The following is a 24024-nucleotide window of genomic DNA, read 5'->3' on the forward strand; positions in this document are numbered from 1 at the left end:
CCTCGCCGAGAAGTTTACTCGGTCCGATCAGCTGTGTCGCAGTGATTCAGGACTCCATGAGAGCTAGGACCGACCAAGTGTTATAGATTACTATTCCCCTGGCTGAAAGACAGATGTGCTGGGCGGATTAAGCGGCCTGGTGACCCACTGTCCCTCTGGGCCTGATTTGTTCTGCAGCACCTGTAGGACTCATGTATATTCAGTTTCCATTTAAAAACAAGTTAAGAGCAGACCTTTATTATCCACTAAAAAACAAGTGGAGCCCTTTGTGTAATAAAAAATTATAACCTGACTAGGGCTGCAACCAACAATTATCTTTTTATTATTTATTAGTGCTACAACAATTAGTCTGCACTATTTGGATAATTGTCAGTCGTTTTTCAAGCATAAATTTAAATAATTTCCAAGTTCCTAGTTTGAGGATTTGCTTCCTTGCTTTTTCTGTGATAGTGAACTGAGTATTGATAGGCTTTTGTCTGACCAACACTCCAAAAGCCTAAGTAATTTGATGATACCCTCTTGGGCATTATAATATCATTAAGGGCACTTATAACAATTCTGAAATTTTGTCAACGATAAGATTAATCCATTAACTGGGGGAAAATGGTCATATTAAACAGTAATGAAAACAATTGTTGGTTGAAGCCATATTATTATTATACATTATACAAACGTGTTGAATTGCAGCTATCTGGTTTTGTGAAACCAGTTTCATCAGTATGAGAGTCTGTTCCAGTGAGGATATGTGAGAGGCTGAAGCTCAGTACCACAACACATCAATTTACGCTAAATGATGCATTGAGACTTATAGATTTAACTTAAAAATCCACATAAGCTGCTGCTCTCAATGTTCTGCTTGTAAAACTTGAAAGTACAACCTAAACTCATGTCAGGTGACCACTCAGGGTTGAGTGGAGGGCCTCCTGAAATTCAAGAGCATGTGCATGTTGCCATTCTGTAAAATCAAGTGTGGTTGGGCAAGATTTCGTTAATGTAAAGGAAACAAAGAACAACTGAACTAGGAAGGAATGTCCAACCTGCTTTGCAGCAAGAGGTTTTATTATTGTGAGTCATTTTTCCAACAGGGTCAGACATCAAAATCATTACTTTTTTTTTGCATTTATAATAGATCTGTTTACCAAAAGTGTGTGAGAGTTCGGCTTTGTTCAGAGAAAGAAAAGACCGGTAGCTAAACCATTACCACGTATTAAATTCTGTAAAAATGTTTCTGAGCTAGCATCTTAAAGCATAAGCTCCCAGTTTAGCTTTTCAGGATACAGGTTGAGGAATGCCAACCTGTGGTTAAGTAAAGTCCCAGCTGAGACACGTCAGAGAGGTTGTCTAAGTATCGGACCTGACTCTGAACCAACGCGTTGCTTTGTTGAGACGTTGCTAAGTGCTAACAGGCTGATGAAGAACATTTTAAAAGTAGCCGCAATTCCTCTAAATCACACCAGTTAATCTGTCACCCGCTCCCATGTTTGATCTGCACACAGTGGAATAATTGTTGAAAGCGAGGCTTTCCAGATTGTTTCACCACGTATCCACTCTCCACTCCACTTTCGTCTCTTCCGGTCTATGGCTGTGGTGAAGCTCCAAATTTGGCACTTAGCTTGGTGACGAGGGCCATGATTTTGGGGTTGTTCTGGTACTTGGCGATGTTGGCCGGGTTCTGCGCCACATCCTGGAAGGCAGCCATCACCTCAGGGTCCTGGAGTTAAATATGGAAGGGTAACAGTGTCACCTTTATTCACATAGTGCATTTCCAAATCGGCTTTAAAAGGCTTACTACGAGTTTTAGAGGATCCTACATGGACCCAAAAAAAAAAAAAAAAAAAAAAAAAACCAAAGCTAGGACATATTTCTATGTATCTGTTTTTGGCTTTGATTTTCTCGCAGGTTTGAAGTGGGTGGGGTTCGCATTTTGCCGTTATCGATTCCTCTGCCTTTTTCCCCCCAAATTTTCAGCGTTTTCACTCCATTTTTTTTTTTTGGACACACACACACACACACACACACACACACACACACACACACACACACACACACACACACACACACACACACACACACACACAAAAGGGAGATGTAAATGCACCTGGTGCCAGTCGTATCGGATAAAGCTACACCCACCTGATGACCCAGATTAGCTAAGTTTTTGAGTGTTTAACTCTTAATAAATGATACATGCGGATGTTTTTTTCTCAACTTTAACTTTGATTGTTGCTTATTAAGTCCTGAATATTAAACAGAGAAATATTTAAGATATGAAACCAAGATTACAGGGGCTTTTAGTGCTTTCTAAATCTATATAAGACCAGTCCATACAACCGCTTCTCCGTTCGTATAAAACCTACAGCTCTATGCGTGTCCTTAAACTAGCCTGCCTTAGCATCAGTCACATGGGTTGTGTTAGTCAGGTTGATTGGCAGTAATTTGAAAGATTCTTGAATCTAAGTTTAGGGAAAAAAAATGTTGTCTTTTGGGTAAGTGGAGCTTACTGAGTTTGTGTCCAATGGCGAAGTGGCCGTGAGAGTACATTAGTTGTTCTGTGTAAACAGGATCTTCCCCCTCCAGCTTTTTAATCTCTTTTAGTTAACTACATCTAAGTCCATCCCTGTGCTGCACTGCCAAAGGCTCAAATACACATGATCCACTGTGTATAATTAAAACATGTCCCTCCGCTCAACATCCTACTCTCCTTGTGTAAGTGGGGATAATAATTATGTATTTTGTGTCCTGCTTACTTCTGCACTCTCAACATGAACCACCTTAACAAACTCTCAGGAAGACCGTAAATAAGTATATTTACCCAAATGTTGAACTATTCCTTTGAGATCTGTGCAACCTAAGGCGTGGGACATAGTGGTGGAAGTGACGCAAGTGGTTCGGATGCAGAGGATTAATGTAAAGCACTAAGTCACCTTCATGGCGCTGAGCAGCTCAGGATCCTTCAGGAGTTCACCAAGACCTGGCATCCCAGCAGGGGCTCCGCCTGGGAATCCAGCAGGACCTGCAGAACAACAACTAGAAGTATTAACTTATTTACTAAATTAGTTAAGTGATCCCTTTTCCCCAAAAGGGTATTATTTTTCTATTTCCCTCTCCTATAATGGCATTTGGATGTATATTTCATCCCATCACGCAATGAACCGGCTTGGTTCCACCTCTCCTACCTGGGAAGAATCCTCCAAACTGTCGTGCTTCTTCCTCCTGCTGAGAGACAAAAGAATGGGACGCGTTTCAGGAGGCTTTCAGTAGTTGCTGGAGGTTTCTCGGTTATTGTGAAAAGTAAAGGTGAGGGAGTGTAGGCAAATGTTAGCGGCTCTGTCCTGCTCTTAATGGATTTTGGGGGAGTTTGCTGAACACACTGGTTAGTCTTGTAACCTTCAAAATGAAAAATCTACTGTTATATAAATCTAATCTCTAGTCGCTTGTCAAAGTATGTAAGCCACGAAGCTAAACAGGGTTCCGTTAGAAAGAAATAACAGTCAGAGGATATTTTTCGCCTGGGACATGTTAGCTCTAGCCACAGTCTTCTAGCACAGCATCATGTATGTAGCTGTCAAGTGCATATTGAAGAAACTTTTAAAGGGTTTCTGTTTGAAAATGAACGTCAGTTGTGCCGTTGAGCTTCTCTTTGGCTTCTCTGAGCACCTTTAATTGTACAACTTTTATCAAACTTCAATGTGTATTAGGATGCCGTTAACAGTTGACTGTAGTGGCAGAGCAGTTCAAATTTAAAGGGCCATTTATTGGTTTATTCCAAGTCTAAAAAGTAGGAAATCCCCACAGCAACTCACCCTCTGAGCCCGCGCGTGCTCCTCTCTCGCTTTCTTTATCCGCTCTTGTTTCTCCCTGAGGTCCTTCTCCTCTCTCTTGCGCTCATATTTGCGTCTGTGCTCCATGATTTTGTTAGCCTGAAAATAAAGGGAAGAATGAAAAGTGTGACATACCACAAACTCAAAGTCTGGTGCATCTTTGATTCCCTGTGTCATTATGGGTTCCTGAAGACCTACTCTGATCAAATATTAATATAAAAAATATAAAAATAACATACCCGCATTACAGTTACTACAAACTAATTAAAAAAGGCTGCAAAGGGTTTTTATTCCCTCTCTTCTCAGCAATTATACCTTAGGCTGGACCTCCTTCAGCATCGTACTGGCATCCTCATCATAGTCTAGTTTACATGCTGTGGCCAGGTCCCTGGCTGCCTCCTCCCAGTGGCCCAGCAGCCTGCAGCACACACACACACACACACACACACACACACACACACACGGCAGTTAACAAAATACAGTATTATCAGATCACCAAGCTGATGGCACAAGTAGCATGGATGGCATAGAAAGAAATCTGCATGAATTCACTCACAATCAAGGGCTGCATAGTTCAAGTCAACCATCCTCAAACATATTTTATAGTAAATTCAAAGCCTTTGCATGCTTTGAGATAACAGCGATCTTGCAAGGTCACTGCATTTCACACTGCGAGATCGGTCTGACAAAAAAAAAAAAAAAAAAAAAAAAGTTGCAATCTGATACCACAGTTTCAGACTGTAATATCAATTTTGAGGCACATCAGATTGTGCGATCAAAGCCTGGTGAATCGTGCTACGATGTGCACAGAAAAAAAAATAAATAAAAAGCTAAGACAGAAAATCCATCTCTTCTGGTGTAACTTTTTCTGCATTTGAATTTTTTTGTAAACTTTTTTTTCAGATATGGTACTTAAACAAGTTTCCATCCAAATGTAGAGCAAATTTTAACCAAATTTCAAGAAAAATCAGCAAAAGAAAATGCAAATCACTGTGCATTTTCATCCACTACTGTTATGTGAACATTAGGAGTTGGTTCGTTGAGATGAACAGGTGGTGGTGTTAATCTTCCTGGTGTCATTAAATCATTGCAGAAGAAGAGGGGGCAACGAGATGACATAATCAAAAGAGTGCCAGTCAAACATCAAATGGGGAAAAACATGTAGAAAACATGATAATCATGTGGCATTTCTGTTTGTTTCATGTATTAATTTGCGGAAGGTTGTAGCCTCCTCATCGCTCCGCACAGGTCTGATGTTTTCGTTCGATGCCGTTTCTGATCTCTTCAGTCCCATGTGTCATGAACGTCATGATTTATGTTTCCAATGCATTTTGTAAGATTACTGCTTTTATCATTATCATTAAGATAAATACTACATTATTACCTAATAACAGCAGACTATATGATTAAAATGAATGATTCTGGGTTTATTGAGAGCAGCACTAATTCAGGTTTATTCTATCACTGGCCCCATGGCTAGTAAAAGAAATATTGAATGCCAGTTGTCAAACAAGTTGAGGTGTGTTATGCCTGAGAGTGTTTACACTGAGGGTTTGGTTAGGTCGCGCATTGATAAAGGTGTAGCCTCTTTGCTGGGTTTTTGTTAACTTTACACACTGGAAAGCAACTGTCCTAAGGTAGAATTTTTAAATAGAAATGTACCTGTGAGCTTTTCCCCTCCACTTGTATGGCTGTGCAGAGTCTGGGTTGATGCTGATGGCTCTGTCACAGTCCCTTATGGCTGCGTTGGGTTTCTGCATCTGGATGTAGACACTAACACAATGAGGACAACTGATTACACTCAGTCATTCAGAACAGACAGTGTAACAGAATAGTTGTTATAAAGCAGAAGGACGTGCGTCAATGCTAAACAGTAAGCCTTTAAATGTTATTTATTATTTTGCGGAATCGAACAGTGGCGCGACTGAATGACGCTTTAACGCTCTGCTTTGACAAATAAGCTGAATGAAATTTGCTGGTGACTCTCACCTTGCCCTCTTGGCATACAGGATGGCTACGCAGGGGTTCAGCTTGATGGCTTCAGTGAAAAGATCAAGAGCTTTCTGCAGGTCACCTATAAAAAAGAAAATGTAAAAAAAATTATGAGACACTATAAATCTGATTCAACTTTGAGCATCTTTCCTTTTACCTTATCAATACAGGTACTGCGTCTGCAGGCACTGTTTTCTGAACAGAATGTCAACCTACCTTCTCCCAAAGCATTAATGGCCTCGATCTTCTTCTCATTGGCCTGGTCCCTCATCTCATCTGTGACCTGAAGAAATGTATGGACATAGATGTTCAGACAAATCCTGTCTTTAAAATCTTTATTATCTTTTATCATTATAAATTGATATTTTCCAGGCCTGGAATCTCCTTAATAAACTGTTCGGTTTCCACATGAAGGAACAGGGTTTGAATTTGAGTAAATGTATGAATGATTAGTAGATATTACAGAGGAGCTTCACATTTTACCTCCATGTTTTCAAGCTCTCCCAACTCCTGCGGTTCATCAGTGTCTGGCTCAATCACTCCTTCTTTGTCGATTTCTGAAAAAGCAGACAGGTGGGACGAACATTTACAATAAGCTCTTGTTGGGACACAATATCCCCAACAATACCCATTATCTTCAACGTAATAAGGATGTATAGGTATTAAGGTACGTAAATTTTTAGAACCATTTTGCTAAAGTTTTTGGAAGACCTCACACACATATTCAAGCATGGCAACTCTTTCCCTCCCAGTTACAGATAAGTAAGTAAGTAAAAGTGATGTAAAAAAAAAAAAAAATGGGGATATACTTGCAATCTGTGCTAATGAACAGATTAAAAGAATGAATAAAAGACTTAAAATTTGGCTTTTTGATTAAATACCTGCATGGACCTACAGTATGTTAGCAGGACCTTCCTTTATCAAGGGTTGCACCATCTCCAAAAAGACAGCACTGACCTGGAGGCATGCAACTATATTTATGCTTTAAAAAGGAATAGTTTGATATTGTGGGAAATGTGCTTATTCACTTTTCTTGTGAGCATTAGATGAGAAGATTGATAACGCAATCATGTCATGTGCAGGAAATATGTAGCTACAGTCAGCAGCTGGTTAGCTTAGCTTAGCTTAGCATAAAGAGTGGAAACGGGGGAAATGGCTAGCCTGGCTCTGTCCAAAGGTAAGAAAGCAAGGGTGTAAAAATGACTATTCACCGTTTTGCTGGAGGTTATGTGCCGGGCTGCTTACTGGCTGGCTTTGGTTTTTGTACAGATTAGACAAACAACATACAAAGTGTTAATAAGTGAGCTTTAGAGGTGCTGGTAGGAGGATTCTGTTACCTTTGGACAGATCCAGGCTAGCTGTTTCCACCTGTTTACGTTCTTTAAACTAAGCTAAGCTGAGCAGCTGCCCGCTAAATTGACCAAATGTGTGCATCTGAACCACTGGCTGTTGCACAACATGAATAAACTGATAGTGCTAAATCTAGTCTACCTTTAGACAACTGACTCCTGAGTCAAGAGCTTAAAAAAAAACAACTTAAGGATTGAGATGGACAAACCTATTTCACTCTCCTCGCTCTCGGACAGTACAGGAGGCTCGGGCTCAGGAGGTGAAGCTGATGTAGGGGGAGGACCACAAGGACATCCACCCTACAAATCAGAGAGCACTCTGTCACAGGGAACACATCAACTGCCAATACTATTCTACTCCACATATTTTTTGTATTTCTCAGTGTTGTTTCCGAACACACATCAGAGTATAATAAAAGGAAATAAAATACAGAAGAAAAAAAATCAAATCATTGAAAATATAAAATAAATAGCATAATAACAATATTTCTTTATCACCTGGCAAGAATCATCTGTCCTGGGTTGGGGAGGGATCGTTGCACCCATGCTGCAATATAAAAGTTATGGAGAACAATTGAGAGAGCAATGTAAGTACCCTGATTAAATAAATAAATAAATAAAAAAATAAAAAAATCACACACAAATAGATCGATATAGATGAATATATAGATAGATATTAAACTATCTCACACTTATACTGTGTGAGGTGAGGTATTTTGCCCCTCCCTAGTTGCAACTTTACCATCCTCAATTAAATCTATTTTCTTAATTATTCTAAAATGATTTTCTCAATTAATCACTAGGGTTATGATATGTCAACACACTGTCCTCACATTGTTCTATGAATCCAACAGTCCCTAAATAATTTCACTACAGAATATTCACATTGGAGAATCAGAGAATTTGGCCATTTTATGGTTGAGAAAAATTGCTGGAACTATTTAAGAATGATCAAATTTGTGGCCTAATAATGTTCTGTCAGTGGCCTAGTTCAAGCTAAACTCTGTTTAAGACTGTTTTTCACTTGGTGGCAAGAAGACTTAACTGCACCTGGCTTTATATTCAAAAATGTGAACTCTCTGAATCCCTATTCTTTGAAAAAGTGTGAATATTTTTTGCGTGTTTTCATTTGAATTCAACTATAAAATTATGAAAGTCGCTCGTGGTAGCGTAAAGTATTTAAATTCAAGTTTCTGCATGCTCTCGCCTGACGATACACGTCCCCTGTGCGCGCACAGACACACAGACACACACAGACACACACAGACACACACACACACACACACACACACACACAGGTACATGGTTTTTCACAGGAAGATGGGCGGGACAGGGCACGTGGGGCACCTGCAATCTGTTTAGACTTTATCTCAGTACTTTTGTGACATAATGAAAATATGAATCTTCTATGAACATTTCCGTAACAACCCGAATACTTGTGCAGTGTGTTTACAAGTTGGAGCAACAATTATGCTCCGAGGTGCACTGACCTCAGCAGCCAGGTCCGGAAGAAGCTCATCTCTGGAAGGTGCAGGATCGTGGGATTGGACTCGCACAATTGCACGAAGCCCTTCAACTCTGCCACTTTTCGTGGGTCCATGCTTCTCTTCACGTCCAGCACACAGCGCGCTACATGTGGGAAAGCCCAGAAGGAAGAACAAACAGCTAAACCGAGTCTGTCTTGTTTACGTGCTCAGATGCTAACGTTAATGACAGCAGTTTGATAAGCTAAGTACGCTAACCAGCAGGGACTGAATGAGCGTCCGCTACAGCCTCACCATAATCATTCCACACTTCACATAAAACCTAACAATACGTGCAAAACACCATGTGCAACCATGCACAACTAGCTTTAATGATTATTTTAATGTTCGCAAGCCAGAAGTTTCTGGAAATATGAATCCGTCCGTGACGCGAGGACTGTTTAACCAATGATACGTCGTTAGCTAGTTGCAGTACGGGCCGAGATTAATGAAAAACACGTCGGTGCTGTGGCCAGAAATTACAGTAATCAAAGGGAACCGCACCTGCTCGAAGATGTACACCGTTGACACCCGAGAGGAAATACCACAGAGGAAGGCTGCAGTCAACTTTTATCACCACTGCTTCACTGGTAGTGGCGACGCTCCTGTGTTTTCATTCAGGCGAGTTGTCGGACAGACCGACAGGGTGACCGGGCATATGTTGCCCTGAATATGGCCAGTCAGGCAGCTTTCAGGACGCGCGCAACTCCAAAATCCCAAACATAATAAAAGCTGCACTATGTCATTACATTATTGTAGTAGTTGATTCCAGTCGATTAAGAGACACACATTATTTGATGGTAAGTTTCAGCTCTTAATAGTGAATACAAATATTTTAAAATATGTTATCATCATTGACACATTTTACTGTTTTTTAAATACAATTTTATTTAAGCACATGAATGTATTCATCACGGCAAAAAAAAATACAAGTCACCCTTGAAAATTGTTTGCCAAACTTGTAGCCTCACTTAACCATTTCTTTTGGTGGAGCTTGCTGTGTAGAGTAGGCTACTCAAAACTACAGGGTTTGACAACGAGAGCCCAAATTCAGGGCACAAAAATCTCACGTAAAACGGTAATTTTATAACCTGCGTGCAAGGACGAGGCGATGCCCTGAATACGGGCTCTCAGGTACCCCTCCAAAGCAGTTGAGTTCCAGCTTCCAACAATCAAATGGTGGTAATTAATCAGTAATAGGAAAATCTTACGTGTCTGTTAATGGATTTTCATACTGTAGTATGGATTGGTGCGTGGAGGATGTGAAAACACTTTGATAGTATATAAATCCATTCTTATGGAAAAAGATTGGTGGGTGGTAACTTAAAGTTCACATTAATGGGTTTAAAAGAAAAAAACAAATAAACATTGGTATGGTCCTTTAAAGCGTACACAACACCACGTTCGAGATTTTGGTCTGCCAATAACAGTAAAAAAGACGGGATTAAGCGCCTCTGCCTGGGAAGCCAAACCCTGGGCAATAAACTCCCTCTCACAAGATGACTGTCGCTAGCTATCATGGGAGCAGCAAGCTAGCATGGGTAACTGTCAACCAAAGGGGAATATACCTGTTTTATGAGACGATTTTGAAGTTGGTAAGTCGCAACAACATACAGCTGTGTGCCTCCGTAAAAAAACAGTGTCAGGTGACTACTCTGTTTTTCACTGACTGTGACACTTCATGTCTACAGCGGAACGACATGCTGTGACTGATCGGTGTCCTGAAGCTGCAGCAACAATGTTGCCCTCAGCCAGCACATTGTTCGGGTCTGCTGTCAAGCTGCTGCCGCGGGTTAAATGGAGTCGAGGTGAGCCTAGTTTGTGTTGTTAAATTTTGTAGCCAAGTACTGTACCTAAGCACTTTCACTATACTAGAATATTTTGATTTACATTTTATGCTAGTTTATACCTCTACTCCCCTACATTCACAGGAAAAATATTACACCCTTTACTCCACTGCATTTTTTTGTCAGTTACTAGTTAGTTTTCAGATAAAGATTTTTTCATTGAAAAACACGATCTTGTAAAACAGTGCATTGTGAAAGATTTAACCAGTGGTTCCCAATCTCTTTGGCTTGTGACTATCTGGGGCCCCTTGTCATATTTTCCAGATACCTGTGAGTTGTTAGCAGTTGAACCAAGACCTCTAAGCTTCTCAGATTGTTTCATTTAATCAACTGCCGATATCCAAAGAGGTTAAATTATAATTAGTGTGCAAAATATGAATAAAAATGTGTGTAGCAAAACTTTTTTTTTTTCTTTACGCAAACATTAATCATCTCACGACCCTTCAGGTAAAGCCCCTTTCAGACATGACTGTGACCAGATGGAGGCTTGGAACCACTCGACCAAAATACATAATTGTGTATAATGTAGTTAAAAGTAGCTCCACCTCCAGGCACAACAACAGTAATGCAAGCAGCCTTCCACCTAATGAGGATTCATTTAACATGAACTCATATATGCAGAGATATACATACAGCTTACACAAATATAAACAAATATGTTTTATAATTATCCCATACATTTAGTTATTACAGGATTCTGACCAATATACCAACTGAGCAGGACAATTAACAGTTGAAACTTGTCAGTGCTCAAACATATCTTTGGCATTTCTGTACTGCAATTTCTTGTCACTTATTGGCCGACATATACTGTACACCAATACCAAAATATCTGTGGTAAGGTAAAATCAATCAGCCGTGAAACTCTACTCTATAAAACATAATCTGAAAGAAGCATCTTTGGTGCCCAGATGTAAGACTCTTTGCTATCTGTGTTGTCTTTCTGTCTGTAGGATGTATTTGGTGCCTGTGCAGAAACATTTCTGTGAAACCAGGAGGAGGTTTGAAACCAAAGACGGTTCCACCTCGGTACCTGGGCCAGCCAAGCCCTTTCACTCATCCACACCTTATCAAACATGGTGAGTATTGTTTACAGTGGAGTGCTGGACCAATACATTTACACTTTTTGGGGAAAACCTGGAATGCACATAGTCATTAGCAACAGGCCCAGTGACTATTGAGCAGTAGTTACTGTATTTCTCTAGGGAGCTGGAATTCATGCTATCTAGTGGCACATTGACTAGTCACACTTAGCACAGAGGATTAAGAGAGGGTATTTTAAATCACAGACAATTCAGTGCTCTATGCACTTTACACATTTCAGTTCATTAATCACTCTATGCAGCATGTAACATATAGAAATCGTAGTTCACAGTGTAAGTTTAGGTGACGAGCTGACACACCACATATCTGACCTCTGTTCCTCAGGTGAGGTTACCCCAGGCTTGAGCCAGACAGAATACGAGCTACGCAGACACCGGCTGGCATCACTTATCGAGGCCCAGGGAGACAGGCTTGGACCCTCTGCCTCCTCTAGCACTCATGTGGTCATCGTTTTGTCCCATCCAACCCGCTACATGACCAATGACATCCCTTATCCCTTCCACCAGAACCAGGTGCATGTTTGGTTTCATGTTGCATTTCTTCATCTTCATTTTAATCTTTTTGTGAGTTTAAAACAGTTTAAAACACCTTACCTTAAATAAACAAGCTTCAGTTACAAAAGGAAAATTGTTTGCAAAACCAATGTACACCATTATGTGTTACACTGCTTTTATTCTGTAGTCTTATTTTTTGTAATTTGTTGTCAGTTGGTCTACTGATTGTAATTTTAGCAAAGCTTCGCCAATTAACCAGGAACCAAATGTTCCCCAGGATTTCCTCTACCTCAGTGGCATCCTAGAGCCTGACAGTGCCTTGGTTCTTCATGGGAAAGGGCGACCAGATCAGCCCATCTTGTTTGTCCCCCGCAGAGACCCAGGGAGAGAGTTGTGGGACGGGCCCCGTTCAGGGAAGGATGGTGCGGCTGCTTTGACTGGCATAGAGAGAGTTCATAGCACTGAAGAACTGGGTATTGTGCTCAAGACCATTAAAGGTGGGTGGATGGAAGTGTGAGGACACATGTCCAGCAGACATGTCTCTTCACAGAGCTAAGGTTACATTGATGAATATGGCAGATTTACCTTCGAAAATAGCAGTAATTTTTGAAACAATGTCTAAGTTACAAATATGAACAAATAATCTATTTTAACGTATAACACGCAAATCATCATATTGTTCTTGTCCATATTGAATACATCATTCAAACATATTCACAGTGGAGCCTGGAAAAAGAATGCGAACCCCTCTCAGCTAATGACATCAACAAAAACTAACTGGACTCAGGACTTAACAAACCTGGAGTCAAATCAAGGAAACTAGCTTGGGGGTGTGAGTTACAGGTACTTTGACTTACAAAAAACACTTTCAGGAATACTCTGCTGATGTAAACCATGCCTCACAAAAATTAGATCTCAGAAGACTTACCATCAGCAATTGGTAATTTGTATAAAGATGGAAAGGGTTACAAGGTCATCCCAAAGAGCGGCCCAGTCAGAGACCAGACTTTAACCCACTAGAGATGCTGTGGAATGTCCTCAAGAGAGCCGTTCACACTGGAAATCCTAAGAATATGACTGAACTGAAGCAGTTCTGTAGAAAGAATGGTCCAAACTTCCTCCTGAACAATGTGCAGGTCTGATCCAAAGCAACTGTAAGTGCTAGTTTGAGGTTATTGCTGCCAAATGAGGTTCGTTCAGTTATTAAATCCAAGGGTTCGCTTACTGTTTCCCCCAGCACTGTGAATGTTTAATCGGTACGTTCAATAAAGACACGAAAGATTGTAATTGTGTGTTATTAGCTGAAGCACATTGTGCTTGTCTATACTTGTTACTTAGATGGAGATCAGATCACATTTTATTACCAATTAATGCAAAAAACTATATCATTCCAAAGGGTTCACTTACTTTTTCTTGGCACTGTACATGATATAGTTCTAAAAGCCTGACGCTGAAGCTACAAGTCCCAGGCAAAAGTCAGCATTATCACCAGGAGTCATATTGTCTGTGTAGAGTTAGTTTGACTAATATTACTACAGTACAATATTATTAAAAAAAATTGTAATTTTAAATTTGTTTCATTCTAACATAATTCTTGGATGGTTTGAAGGCTTACTATAGAAAAGATTTTAGATTTATGCTTTATGTTACGGTGGCATGAAAAAGTTTGGGCACCGTGGATCAAAATTTCTGTTACTGTGAATAGTTAGGCGAGTAAAAGATAAACTGATTTCCAAAAGGCATAAAGTGAATGACACAATTTTTTTTAATATTTTAAGCAAGATTAATTACTTTTCTATTTATTTTCCATCTTTATAGTTTCAAATTAACAAAAAGGGAGAAGGGCCCAAAACAAAAGTTTGACCCCGCCTGGTCAGTACTTAGTAAAACCCCCTTTGGCAAGTATCACAGCTTGTAAACGCTTTTTGTAGCCAGCTAGGAGTTTTTCCACTTCATATTTGGGGGGTTTTCACTCATTCTTCCTGGCAAAAGGCTTCTAGGTCTGTGACATTCTTTGGCTGTCTTGCATATACTGCTCTTTTGAGGTCTATCCACAGATTTTCAATGATGTTTAGATCAGGGGGTTTAAGGGCCACGGTTAAACATTCAGCTTGCGCCTCTTGTGGTTGTCTATTGTGGATTTTGAGGTGTGTTTAGGATCATTATCCTGTTAAAGAAGCCATTCTCTTTTCATCTTCAGCTTTTTCACAGATGTGATGTTTGCTGATATGTGCTGGTTTTTAATTGAATCCGTTCTTCCCTCTACCAGTGAAATGTTCCCCGTGCCACTGGCTGCAACACAAGCTCAAAGCATGATCGATGCGTTCTTTTCATGAAATTCTGCCCCTGTTTTTCTTCAAACATACCTTTGCACATTGTGGTCAAAAAGTTCTATTTTAATTTCATCAGCCCACAGGACTAGTTTCCAAAATGCAGCAGGGTTGTTTAGATGTTCCTTTACAAATTTCTGATGCTGAATTTTTAGGTGAGGACACAGGAAAGGTTTTCCTCTGATAACTCTTCCATGGAAATCATATTTCTGCAGCTGTCGCTGCACAGTAGAACAGTGCACCACCACGCCAGAGTCTGCTAAATCTTCCTGAAGGTCTTTTGCAGTCAAACGGGGGTTTTGATTTGCTTTTCTAGCAATCCTACAATCAGTTCTCTTGGAGGGTTTTCTTGGTCTTCCAGACCTCAATTTGACCTCCACCTTTGCTTTTAAATGCCATTTAGTAATTACATTACAAACTGAGGAAATGGCTAACTGAAAACACTTTGCTATCTTTTCATAGCCTTTTCTCCTGCTTTGTGTGCATTAGTTATTTATATTTTCAGAGTGCTAGACAGCTGCTTAGAGGAGCCCATGGCTGCTGATTGTTGGGACAAGGTTTGGGGAGTCACAGTATTTATAAAGCTTTGAAATTTGCATCACTTGGTCTTTCCTAACGATGACTGTGAACAAGCCGTAGCCCTAACAAGCGAATTAAGTCTGAGACCTTGGTAAAAGTTACCTGAGAGCTCAAATCTCTTTGGGTGGCCTAACCTTTGTATGGTGCTCCTTTCCCTTTTTTTTTTTTTTAACTCTAAAATGAAAACAAAATTAAACAAAAATAATAAACCAATCTTGCTTAAAATGTTGAAAAGAATGTTTTACCTTTAACTTTATGCCTTTTGGAAATCATTTCATCTTCTTTTCATTTTAAGTGTAACTTCACAGCTCTGAGCCTGACTCCACCCACTCCATAATTTTCAAAAATGCTAAAAATTGGGCAAGGGGCTGAGAGGGGCATGGGGGCGTTATCTGGGTAGATTTGCATTTGCAGCATATGTTAGTGCTTTTGGAAATAGCACTGTTTAATCATATCCTTACATTTGTACTCTTTTATGTTGGGTTTTGGAAAAGCCTCAAAAAAGCTCACATTTGACCACAAACTAATTAGGATCTTAACATCACCGTTAACCATTTTCTCTCTATTCCGATCCTCTGTCAGGCACTGTGCTTTGGTACGATAGTTCTCAGCCTGCCCACCCTCGGCTCCACCAAGCTCATGTTTGTCCTGTGTTGGAGGCGGGGCCGGTGCCACGCTCTCTCAGGCCCCTGATACACTCTCTCAGGGCCCTCAAGAGCTCAGCAGAGGTGGCACTAATGCAAGAAGCAGGCCGCATCACAGCACAGGTTGGTGTATAAATTACTTTAGATAGTTTATTACTACTTATAAATGCTTGCAAATAGGGCAGTATTTTCATTTTTCTTGTATTGTTATGTAACAATGTCCCTTAACCACTTTGTCCAAACACTTCTAGGGATGTAGAGTGTACAATGCACCTGCTCCAACACAAATCCTTGTCTTTCAGGCTTTTAGAAGGACGATGGCTCTGTCTCCAGGAGACGTGGATGAAGCTGTGCTCTTTGCTAAGGTAACTGAAAATCTTTGCTGACCTCTGTGTGGCTCTTCATTGCCTAACTATCATGTATGGCCTGTTATGATCTTCATGTCTTTTATTGATCAGGCTCTTAAACATAATTACTTTTACTTTTAATAACTGCAACCATAAGTGTCATCCATTGATTATTCAGTCATTGCAGAAACAAAAATAAACATTCCTCATTGGTACTACAGCCCAACTGATGCTGGATTTTTGGGACTGATGCCAATACCAAATTTTTAAGGGTGTAAAAAACTCCAATATCGATATATCGGCTGATAATCTTTATATATATATAGACATATATACATATAGTGTATGTTAAAGTTATATTGAAAAGGGAAATGAAGGGGTCATTGTTTATTAACTTTCCAGCAATGTATTGCTACACTGCATGACTCTTCACCACTGTCTGCGCAGTTGTGATCCTTATTCTGCTACATTTACTGCAAACAGCGCTGAGAGTATTGTAAACAATGGAGCGGGAGCACACTCTGCTGAACAAACTATGTGATGACACCATTTCTAAATTACCCCAAGCATCATTTTCTGCATTATGTTACGTTAAAAAAAAAAAAAAAAAGTTTTCATACCAGCACAAATTGGCCACCATATACCTCAATACCGATATATCTGTGATAGGCCATTATCCGCTGATAAAATTTTCAGTGGGGCTTTGTTTAGGATTGACAAACTGACAGAAACAAAACGTTTTATACAGTACTGTCAACTGTTGATTGAGGAGTTTTCATTGAGCATCACACAGAAAATCACTTCTTTTGCCATCCTCAAGCAGTATGTTTACATATACACAAGAAACCCGGTTACTCTGAGAGATAAGAACTTCCGACACAGACTGTTTCTGATGTGTTCAGAATTCATGCTCTCTTGTTGCACAGCAAAAGATGAGCTTGTATCTAATGTATTCAGTAGACACTACCATTAAGAGCAAATATTTCTGAAAACAAAACAGCCTGATAACCACTTCTTTCACGTATATGCTGAACTTGATGCATTAACCACTTATTCTCTTTATTCAAAAGCCTGACTCCTCTGTAGTAAAGAAACTTACTCTTCTGATTTGTGGATTCTGTAACTAAAAAGAAGCATGTTTGTGCTTTCTATAATTTTTTGCACTTAAAATTGTAAACAGTGCGCAGCTGACTGAAATACTAGTGCCTACGATTTATCCAGTTTGAATAAGATGAATGCTGTTCTTTCCTTCAGAAACGTTTTCATACACCTGAATTTCTGTGTATAATTTCTTTTATGAACTTGAACTGAAATGCCTCTGAGGGAAAACTGACCACCTGAATTTTAGAAATAAAGTTAGAGACAGTCATTGTCACTCTTGCATTTTTCATAGACTGTGCATATACTACCTGTGAGCAGTAAATAGTGGTATACTTATACTACTAACAGGTTTTGTCAAGGCATATTAATAGTATGATATACTGCCCTACAAAAGTAAAGAGCAAGAACTACAAAAATGATGGAAAATTATATATTACGAATTATATGCGTCTCTGTTTTGCTAGCTGCTGAATTACAACTTAAGTTTAATTATTAAATTTAAAGGTAGCTTAACTACAGCACATCACAGTAAGTACACTATAGTCAAAAGCTGAGATGGCAACTACTGATATCTGCTAAGCTAATTAGCTTTAGCAAAAGTATATCTTGGGCTGTTTTTTCTTCATTGTGATTAAATTTACAATAGCATACCTCCTAAATGTGAAATAACTAAATGTGTTACCAAGATGTTACTTCAGTTTTTTATTTGAAGATAATAAAAGAGTAAGGAAAAATCAGTCATTTAGTTTTAGCTTTAGAAGGCTAGCTTACCAGCTAGCTGGTGATATGAATTTTTTGTTTTAGCTATCTTTTTGGTTGTTTCTCTCGCAGATAATGCAGTTCATGTGACAACAGCTTCTGGAGCTCAGGCATTACAAACCCAGAGTGCAATTACTGTGTTTTAACTTGGTGTTTAGCTCCATTTTGTAGTTACTACAAATTTAAAAAGTTGTTTTCACTGAAATTACAGGTGCCTTTGTAGGGTAGTGTAGATGATAGCAAACATGAACAGTCACTTCTCAAGTAGAAAGACCTTTTTTAACATAAAATCTAATTCCAGTTTGATTTTGAGAATCGGATCCATGGCGGCAACTTCCTGGCCTATCCCCCTGTGGTTGCTGGAGGGAATCGAGCAAATACTCTTCACTACATAAACAACAACCAGATTATAAAGGTAAATGAAGGTGCTCAATGTGCTAAAGAATCAGTCCTGTCATATAAGGTGCAATCATTGAACACCCACATTAAGTATTCTGAAAATGAGAATTGGTTCTTACGTATATAAAGTAATTATTGAAAAACATAAATGACTTCTCATATTTTTTCCACTCTTTCTCTCCTACATCAGGATGGTGAAATGGTGCTGCTTGATGGTGGTTGTGAATACTTTGGTTATGTCAGTGATATCACTCGAACATGGCCTGTCAATGGAAAGTAAGTTTGACAAAATAATGTCACGTCATAAGCTGTGCCACCCAAATTGAAATAAAATGTTGAAGAATCCCTGGCTAAAGGTTTGGTCTGGAGCTGGGCTGATTACACTTACCCTTCTTACGATAGAAAATCTACATGTCATCAAAAGCCAAAGTAATCAGAAGTTTCAATGTCCTTACAATGCTGATGCCTAAACACTACATTACACTACAACACTACCACACACAAAGTTAATTTTTATGTATAGATTTTCAACATAATTTTTCACTGCAGCTGATTTTATATGCAGATCTTTAACTTAAAACCATCTGTTCTGACATTAGTCCTCACTCACTGTTTCTCGAACATGCTCATTACGCTCAGATCTGTTTCTCATTTTTCTCCCATTGAATACATTCAGGTAGTTTTACATTTTGTTAACTTTATATGTGATTTGTTTTGAAATCCTCCAGGTCTCTAGAATTTCAGACTTTTGAATAAGAATATAGTAAGACTGTTTGTTTGAGGATTATTCTGTTATTAATGTCTGCTGCCCCCACCTCCTTCCTGCCAGATTCAGCCCCGCCCAGGCCGAGCTGTACGAGGCCGTCCTGGAAGTCCAGCGCTCCTGTTTGTCTCTGTGTTCCCCAGGTGTCAGTCTAGATCACATCTACAGTACCATGCTGACTCTGCTGGGTCGACAGCTGAGAGAGCTAGGGATCGTCAAGGCTAGTACCAGTGATGTTGATGTACTAAAGGTAATAATTAGAGAAATAATGCATTTGAAATCCCAGTTTAAAGTAGAATGGATTCTGGTTGGTAGATTATTTTTGTGCTTTATACCAGTTTTGTGAAAACAAATAAGCAGCTCTTGGCTTTTGGAACGAAAATTATTGACGGCACAAGAAGGTTGTATTTCCCATGTAGTATAGTCTTGTCCTGCTGCATCCATCAACCACACCAGAGAGAGACATGATACTACAAGATTATCACTATTACCATGTCAGTTGAGCATTGAATTTATTTTTTTATTTTTTATTTATTTTGTCACAAGTGGTTTGTGGTCACTTCTGCCAATGATAAATGAATGAATGATAATTGCACTCTCCCTGATACACAATATTCTTGTATAACTCTGCATTATAGAGCCCTCCATTCCTGCAGTGGTTCTTTTCAGGGAAATAAAATGAGCAAGCCAAACCAAAGCTGAATGTAAATTTATTCAACTGGTTACTCTTTAAAAAATAAATAAATAAAAGTACTGTATGGTAATAATAGAAAGTTTTTTGGCAGTTAAAGGTCTGATAGTTCTAGATGAATAGGAGACTTATACATTAATTCTTCATTAAGAATCGTGAACTTCACACACTTTTCAACACTAAGAAAAGCCTGGAAAGGCTTAGGCCTCTTTCTCTGCCTTGTGCACGTCTGGATTGGCTGACTGACTAATGGAGGTTCCTGTGTGAGAAATCTTCCTTCAAAGCTAGTCTAATAGTTATTAGCCCTCTGAGCAGAGCATGGCTCTAGTGATTTTAATTTTTGAGTCCTCAAAACTGCATGTTGGATTTTTGTTCACCTTAAATTTTGTTGCTTAGATGCTCCTACATTCAGCTATGGTCTATTAAGGCAGGTAGAAATATTCTGAAAGGGTTCATCACAGTGATGCCCAGTAAATCAGTGGCACCCCTGAAGTTGATGTCAATAATGTTTCGCAAGAAGCTGTGACTGCTCTGGCAGTGCTGACAGATAACGGCACAACTTCTGAAGGCCTTGACTTTGTTTATGCTCATCCCAGGCTGCTCGGCGGTACTGCCCCCATCACGTTGGTCACTACCTGGGAATGGACGTCCACGACACTCCTGAGCTGTCCCGCTCACAGCCTCTACAGCCAGGAATGACCATCACTATAGAACCAGGTATGGATAACATATGTTTTTAAATACCTTCTCACTCACTTTACTTTTCCTAAAGATGTGCAGCTGTGGCTAACTAACTTCTCAGTTAATGTGATGGACTCCCCATTATGCATTATTTATGCCACATTCTCTTTTATGGCCCATTTTATTACTTCTCTCATACATTTTCCACTTTAATTCCTCTTGTCACAGGTTTGTACATCTGCGAGGACAATGACCAAGCGCCAGAGCGTTTTCGCGGCCTGGGCGTCAGAATTGAGGATGATGTGGTGATCCGAGACAATGGAGGCCCTCTGATTCTGTCCTCTGAAGCACCAAAGACCATCGCTGATGTACAACAGGCCTGTGCCCAGAGATAGGGCACGGAGAGACAAACAAGTGACCAAGTGAGCTGCAGAGTTGATTGGAGGCAGTGTGCTGTGCTTTTTAACTGTCTCCATGAATATGACATCATCAGGCTCAGGGCCCAGGTACATGAAGGGTGGGAGTACACTACGTGTCACCAGTTTTAGTCTCATTTCAAAATCTGGTGTAGAAGATGATAGATGTTGCAGAGTGCACAAAGTCTTGTGAACACACAATGTATCTAGAAAACAGGCTCCGTAGAGCACAGATCTCTGCCAAGGTCAGTGTCAAAGAGCATAAACCAGAATTCAGAGGAAAAAAATTCTAATTTATAGTAAATGATATGGATCTGCCCTGAAATTTAATGGGTTCTTCTCTGTCCCATGCCCCATCCCTCCACCAAGTTTGGTGCAAATCGGTTCAGTACTTTTTGCACAATCCTGCTGACAAAAAAAAACAAGCAAATATACACAGGTGATCACATAATCTCCTTGCCGGAGGTAACAAGACATGCTCTCATTACACTTAATCATCAATCTTTGAAATAGTTTATGCATAAAACAAACATCTTCATCAACAAAATTAAAAAACAGAAAAACAAATAAGCAAATATTAAGCTTCCACACTAAGTGTTATGAATAACTAATCTTAAGTAAAGACAGATTTAGCTGCATATTAAAGAGTTACAGTGTAGCTTTGGAGCCTACGCACGTACACTATGCTGTAGCTGATGTGTTCCTCTTTAAAAATGTAACTAGTATTGTTATGGGGCTATCAGCAGGTGAAATCTGACGCTGAACTGTAAATCAAAACCTAGGAACCACAGTTAACCCTCTTGCATCAAGTATGTATTCAGCTTAAGATCCAGTGCTTAGATCCAACAACCATGGAAGCATTTTCATTCTTAAAACCTACAGTATTTTCTCCAAATCATGTTTTTCAGAATAGCCACCATCTTGGCACACTGGGTAAATGGTCACTCAAAAAACTTCAGTAGCCTATAAACACACACTTCATTTGTCTTTCATACACAAAAATGCAACATTCATTCCCAGCTCATGCTACAGTACAAAAGATCACAACACCAGATGTTGAACATGCACTCACTGAGCTGTAGAATGGTCAGGAAGGACCAGAGGATGTACAATCATTAGACCACCATATTTAAGCACGCAAATAATGAATAAAGAGGAACCTGTACAGAACATCTGCTCCTGTTGAACCAGGAATGATTATAATCATTACACCAATGCACTGAAATATGAAGAAGTGTATACTGTATGTATGTGCGTGGGACTTTAGTCTTTTCAGCATAGAGAAAGATGTGATATCTTATTAGGAAAATGGTGTTTATATGTATTAAAAAGATCTTGTTATTCTTTCTTTCATAATGAATCAATCTTGTTGGTTTGACTCAAAAATTATGATGATGATGATGGCTGCACTGAATTAGGCTACAAAACCTTGCCTTTAACGAAAAGGACATAACTGTTTCACCTCAGGGTTACATGGTCACAAAGGCAAAGATATGGGTGCTCCAGGGTAGGAATGTCTCTCAATTTAGTTACTTCAGTTACTTCTCTGACAAAAATACTATTAAATTCACAATTTTAAGAGCACAATTTGGTGCCTATTGTCACCCCTCCAAGTTAAAAAAACAAAAAAAAACTCTTGCATGCCAGATAGAACAAATTACTACTGCTATGTATCTTGTCTGTCTCCCTTTTAAGTAAAGGGCACAGAAAACCAATATGTTATAGAATTTCACAGTCTTACAGCTCTCTTTGCTTGCTCTACCTAACCTTTATGCTGTTTAATGCAAATAAATGTATTTTTCTTCCTTTTTGCTGACAAAACAAAAGAAATTGAATCACGTTAAAGAATCTAGGCTAGTAGTCCGAGTCCATATGTCAGTCCAAAGAAATAATGAGTTGTTGTGAGTGGGTGGACTACAGTGGTTTTGGACTAACTCTGTAACATGCCCCAATGCAGTTAAGCTCGAAGTACCGAAATGAGTTTGAAAAATTCAACTGCAATGTCTCTTTACAAGTAAGAAATTGTTCATGATGACGTATGTGGATTATTGTTAGTGCACAAACTACAGGTAACTATAGCAACAGAATTTACTGTACTTCATTCTACATTACCATTCAAACCTTCATTAAAGGATGTGTTCAAATTTTTTCAAGTCTGTCTTAGAACAATAATCTGATACCCAAATCAACATTGAAATAGCTTTTGGTTGCCGTAATCATTCCTCCTGTTCATACTGGCCATTAGCATATCCCTTTTGGATGTGCTTCCAATGTAAGCGTTGGGGACAAAATCCAGTCCTCATTCTGTGTAAAAGTACATTCGAATGTTTATCTGAAGTTAGCATGTGGCTTCAGCAGTCCGGGTAATTCAAATTAAGTTGGTATATTCCAAAGTTAGTCTTTTTAGGGCTGAATTCCCGCTCTGTGTTTCCCCAGACTGTGTTAACTTGCTTGAGCTGTGGATGAGGGATTGGAACACAGAGAGGGAAGAAGAGGGAATTTTGTACTAAAAAGATTCTAACTTTGGAAGACTTCATTTTATTATTTCAGACTGCTGAAGCCTCATATTGGCTTCAGATAAAATTTCTTAATTCACTTCACACTGGTAGTGCATTAGAAAGGGGTCTTTTGATTGCCAGTATGAACAAGAGGAATAATTACAGCAAGCAAAACCTGGTTCACTGTACATACTCTATGGGCATGTGTTGATTTAAGACCGACTTGAAAACTTGTGAACCTCTCCTTTAAGATATACTTTTTTATATAAACATTGAATCAAATTACTAGCACCCCAGTAACACCCCACTTTGCAGTAAGCTTTAGTCCACTGTCAGGGCATTATTTTTGGTTTTTTAGCCCACACATTTGTTCTAGTTTCATGGAACTCCCCACAGCTGGATGGACCTGCTAGCAGGCCAAAGTGTAAAAGCGAGCTGTGGGCCACTACTGACCCCACTGTTCTTCCGCTTTCTGTGCATTACATACACATTAGTTATATTTTGCCCAGAGACTGACCACTACTCCAGTGTTGGCCCCAGGTTTGCTATGTTACAAGTTTGCAGTGATTTGATTAAACTCAAATTTACTCAGGAGTATGCACAAGTTGATATTGTGTCTTAGTGGTGCATATCCCCCAACACATTTCCAGATCTAATTATCACAAATCCATAGAGTTTCAGTAAAC

At 39.4% G+C, this 24024-nt stretch overlaps 2 protein-coding genes across 5 annotated transcripts; one reads left to right on the forward strand and one right to left on the reverse strand.

Annotated features, from left to right (window-relative positions):
- Positions 1 to 1041: 1041 nt before the first annotated feature.
- On the reverse strand, positions 1042 to 9320 carry st13 (ST13 Hsp70 interacting protein). Of its 3 annotated transcripts, none has more exons than XM_040116329.1 (13): positions 9190 to 9320; positions 8653 to 8791; positions 7661 to 7709; positions 7372 to 7462; positions 6297 to 6370; positions 6030 to 6096; positions 5811 to 5895; positions 5484 to 5594; positions 4137 to 4239; positions 3804 to 3920; positions 3177 to 3213; positions 2925 to 3013; positions 1042 to 1711 (listed from the first exon to the last, which is right to left on the reverse strand). In XM_040116329.1, the coding sequence occupies exons 2-13, from the start codon at positions 8760 to 8762 to the stop codon at positions 1577 to 1579; spliced, it is 1068 nt and encodes a 355-aa protein (XP_039972263.1). In that variant the 5' UTR covers positions 8763 to 8791; positions 9190 to 9320; the 3' UTR covers positions 1042 to 1576. The 3 variants fall into 3 exon arrangements, with proteins under 3 accessions (XP_039972263.1, XP_039972249.1, XP_039972255.1); XM_040116315.1 differs by having other exon boundaries at positions 3177 to 3216; XM_040116321.1 differs by lacking the exon at positions 9190 to 9320 and adding an exon at positions 8941 to 9117 and having other exon boundaries at positions 3177 to 3216.
- Positions 9321 to 9337: 17 nt separating this feature from the next.
- Positions 9338 to 22424, forward strand: xpnpep3 (X-prolyl aminopeptidase 3, mitochondrial). 2 transcript variants are annotated; one of them, XM_040116301.1, is made up of 12 exons: positions 9338 to 9485; positions 10377 to 10493; positions 11486 to 11611; positions 11961 to 12148; positions 12408 to 12627; positions 15622 to 15806; positions 15986 to 16048; positions 18192 to 18305; positions 18480 to 18565; positions 19119 to 19302; positions 20340 to 20460; positions 20653 to 22424. In XM_040116301.1, the coding sequence occupies exons 2-12, from the start codon at positions 10424 to 10426 to the stop codon at positions 20817 to 20819; spliced, it is 1524 nt and encodes a 507-aa protein (XP_039972235.1). In that variant the 5' UTR covers positions 9338 to 9485; positions 10377 to 10423; the 3' UTR covers positions 20820 to 22424. The 2 variants fall into 2 exon arrangements, with proteins under 2 accessions (XP_039972235.1, XP_039972226.1); XM_040116292.1 differs by lacking the exon at positions 9338 to 9485 and adding an exon at positions 9520 to 10280.
- The last annotated feature ends 1600 nt before the right edge of the window (positions 22425 to 24024 follow it).

Source organism: Xiphias gladius, chromosome 3 (assembly GCF_016859285.1).
Source record: "Xiphias gladius isolate SHS-SW01 ecotype Sanya breed wild chromosome 3, ASM1685928v1, whole genome shotgun sequence".
Lineage (NCBI taxonomy): Eukaryota > Metazoa > Chordata > Actinopteri > Istiophoriformes > Xiphiidae > Xiphias > Xiphias gladius.